The sequence below is a fragment of the Tenrec ecaudatus genome, chromosome 1 (genome assembly GCF_050624435.1).
Source record: "Tenrec ecaudatus isolate mTenEca1 chromosome 1, mTenEca1.hap1, whole genome shotgun sequence".
Taxonomy (NCBI): domain Eukaryota; kingdom Metazoa; phylum Chordata; class Mammalia; order Afrosoricida; family Tenrecidae; genus Tenrec; species Tenrec ecaudatus.
The window spans coordinates 167893155-167895212 of NC_134530.1; the positions used below are offsets into that span (position 1 = coordinate 167893155).

At 49.3% G+C, this 2058-nt stretch overlaps 1 protein-coding gene across 1 annotated transcript; it reads right to left on the reverse strand.

Moving 5' to 3' along the window:
• Positions 1–1555: 1555 nt before the first annotated feature.
• Positions 1556–1768, reverse strand: SMIM42 (small integral membrane protein 42). Its single transcript, XM_075540766.1, has one exon. The coding sequence runs from the start codon at positions 1766–1768 to the stop codon at positions 1556–1558; it is 213 nt and encodes a 70-aa protein (XP_075396881.1).
• Positions 1769–2058: the final 290 nt, after the last annotated feature.

The following is a 2058-nucleotide window of genomic DNA, read 5'->3' on the forward strand; positions in this document are numbered from 1 at the left end:
CGACATGTTCATTAGCACAACACTGAAAACCTTATTTCCAAATAGGACCACATCCACAGGCTTAAGAGTTAAGATTGAACATGTATTTGGGTTAGGGGTGGGGTGGGTTGCATGCAAATGGTTAAATATCCAACTATTAACTAAAAGGTGGGAGGTTTGGAGCTACTGAGAGGGGCCTCAAAAGACAGGCCTGGCAATCTGGTTCTGAAAGGTCACAGACTTGGAAAGCCCTTGGGACAGTTCTATCCCCCCCCCCCCCCATGGCTGGAATCCACTTGGAGCCGATTGTAGGGGTACAATTTAATCTACAACAAATCCCACCATTCAGCCTCCTGCTAAAGCTGGTTAAGCGCAAACACAAACCACCCCACCACCGACAGCAGCCACGAGAAGCATTGTGGAGGTAGGGGTGCCGGCCAGGGGTGCATTCCATCCTCCCCTCTGGTCTGTAGCTCTGCCAGCCTTTCCTTATCACCACATTATCAAAGCTCCTTCTCTCCACGAGGCACATGGGAAGTGAATGAGTGACCGACCCGCGGGTTTGGGAGGCCGAGGACTTGACACCGACGACGGGGGACTTCCTCTCAGAGTAGGGCAAGCACGGTCGCATTACTCTGGGCAATGGCAAAGTCCCTGGAAGAAGACACGACTGGCTTGAGACATCAGAGTAAAGGTGTGTGTGGAAGAGGGGAGCGGAGGCATAACCTGCTCCCATACGGCAGGAGGAGGACTTACTAAAGGGGTTAAGCAAAGAGGTTTTCCGCCTAGAGAAACTCATTTCATCCAGACAAATGGTAAAAGGTCCCTAAGGGAACTCATGCCTAATTGTAGGGGAGAATGATTTTTCGTGGAGAGGGAGAAAAAAAAAAAAAGAAGTTTCCCCCTAATGTTTAACTTCTCTTTCATTTGGGAAGGGAGATAATTTCTTTCAAATTTGGAAAAGGTATTTTTGAAATGATCATGTTGATAGCCTGATATTTTAAACTTTGGCCACTCACTGAGTAGGAACGTTGGGAGATGGGGAAATAAAAGAGCCAGAGTGTCAAACCATCTTGAGAGGAGACGGATTTTATTCCCAGCGCTAGGTGCAGGGGAGGGAGGGTTTTACCATCTCAAGAATCGTTGGCTACTGAGTTCCTGCTCTGTCTTTATAAGGAGGTTTGAGAAGATCTGAGCGCTTGATAAATGACATTCTTGATAGTCAATATTTTCCAATTTAAAAATAGAATTTGGGCTTTGTAATCCAGTTTCAGTTGATCGGGTGTTTGATCCTTCCCTCTGTTAATGCAGAAATCCAGAGTTATTTGTCACTCCACTAGAAGACCCACAGAAGTGACATTCAAACTCAGGCGCCTAGGCAAATGGAAACACACTGGGCCATCGGTGACTTACAGTGGGGATGGTGGTAGACAGGAGAGAGGGGGCCCAGGGTGGGGGAGTGTCTAGCGGTGGAGGAAACTAGGAGACAAAAGCTATTTTTTAAAACACTATTAAGATGGCTCTACCTCTCGGACCGCCAGTTGTTCATCCCAACGGAACCGCCAAGAGGTGGTCTTCAGGCCAGCAGCGTGGCTCCCCTTTTTGAGCCCGCCTCCGCCTTCTCGTTGTCTTTGCCTTTGGTGAGTTTCCAGACCAGGATGAGGAGCGTGACCAAGGTCATTAGGAAGGCAAAAAAGAAGAGAACTTTCACCAGATAAACAGGATCGGATATGGCGGTGGTGAGTGTGCTCTTACCCCAGAAGAAGGCAGGGAGTTGCGGGGAAGACATAGGTGTAGCCAAGAGTTCAGCAGCCCGGCCCGACCGCCTCCAGGAACCAAGGAAAGAAGTGCCCTTGAACTTCTTCGTTCGAGACTAGGAATGGGTGCGGAGCTGTGGCCTCTCTACTGAGCCTGCTCCTCGCCTGGGCCCATGCCCCCTTAGAGGTCAACGAACAGGCAAAGATGTGTGCTCAGCAAGTTTAAACTGCTTCCAATCCTAACCCAATCCTGGGGTGAGAGTTCAACTGGCAAGCTTTCTGTGTGGGTGGACAGAACTCCTGAGGCTTTGTGATGTCACCT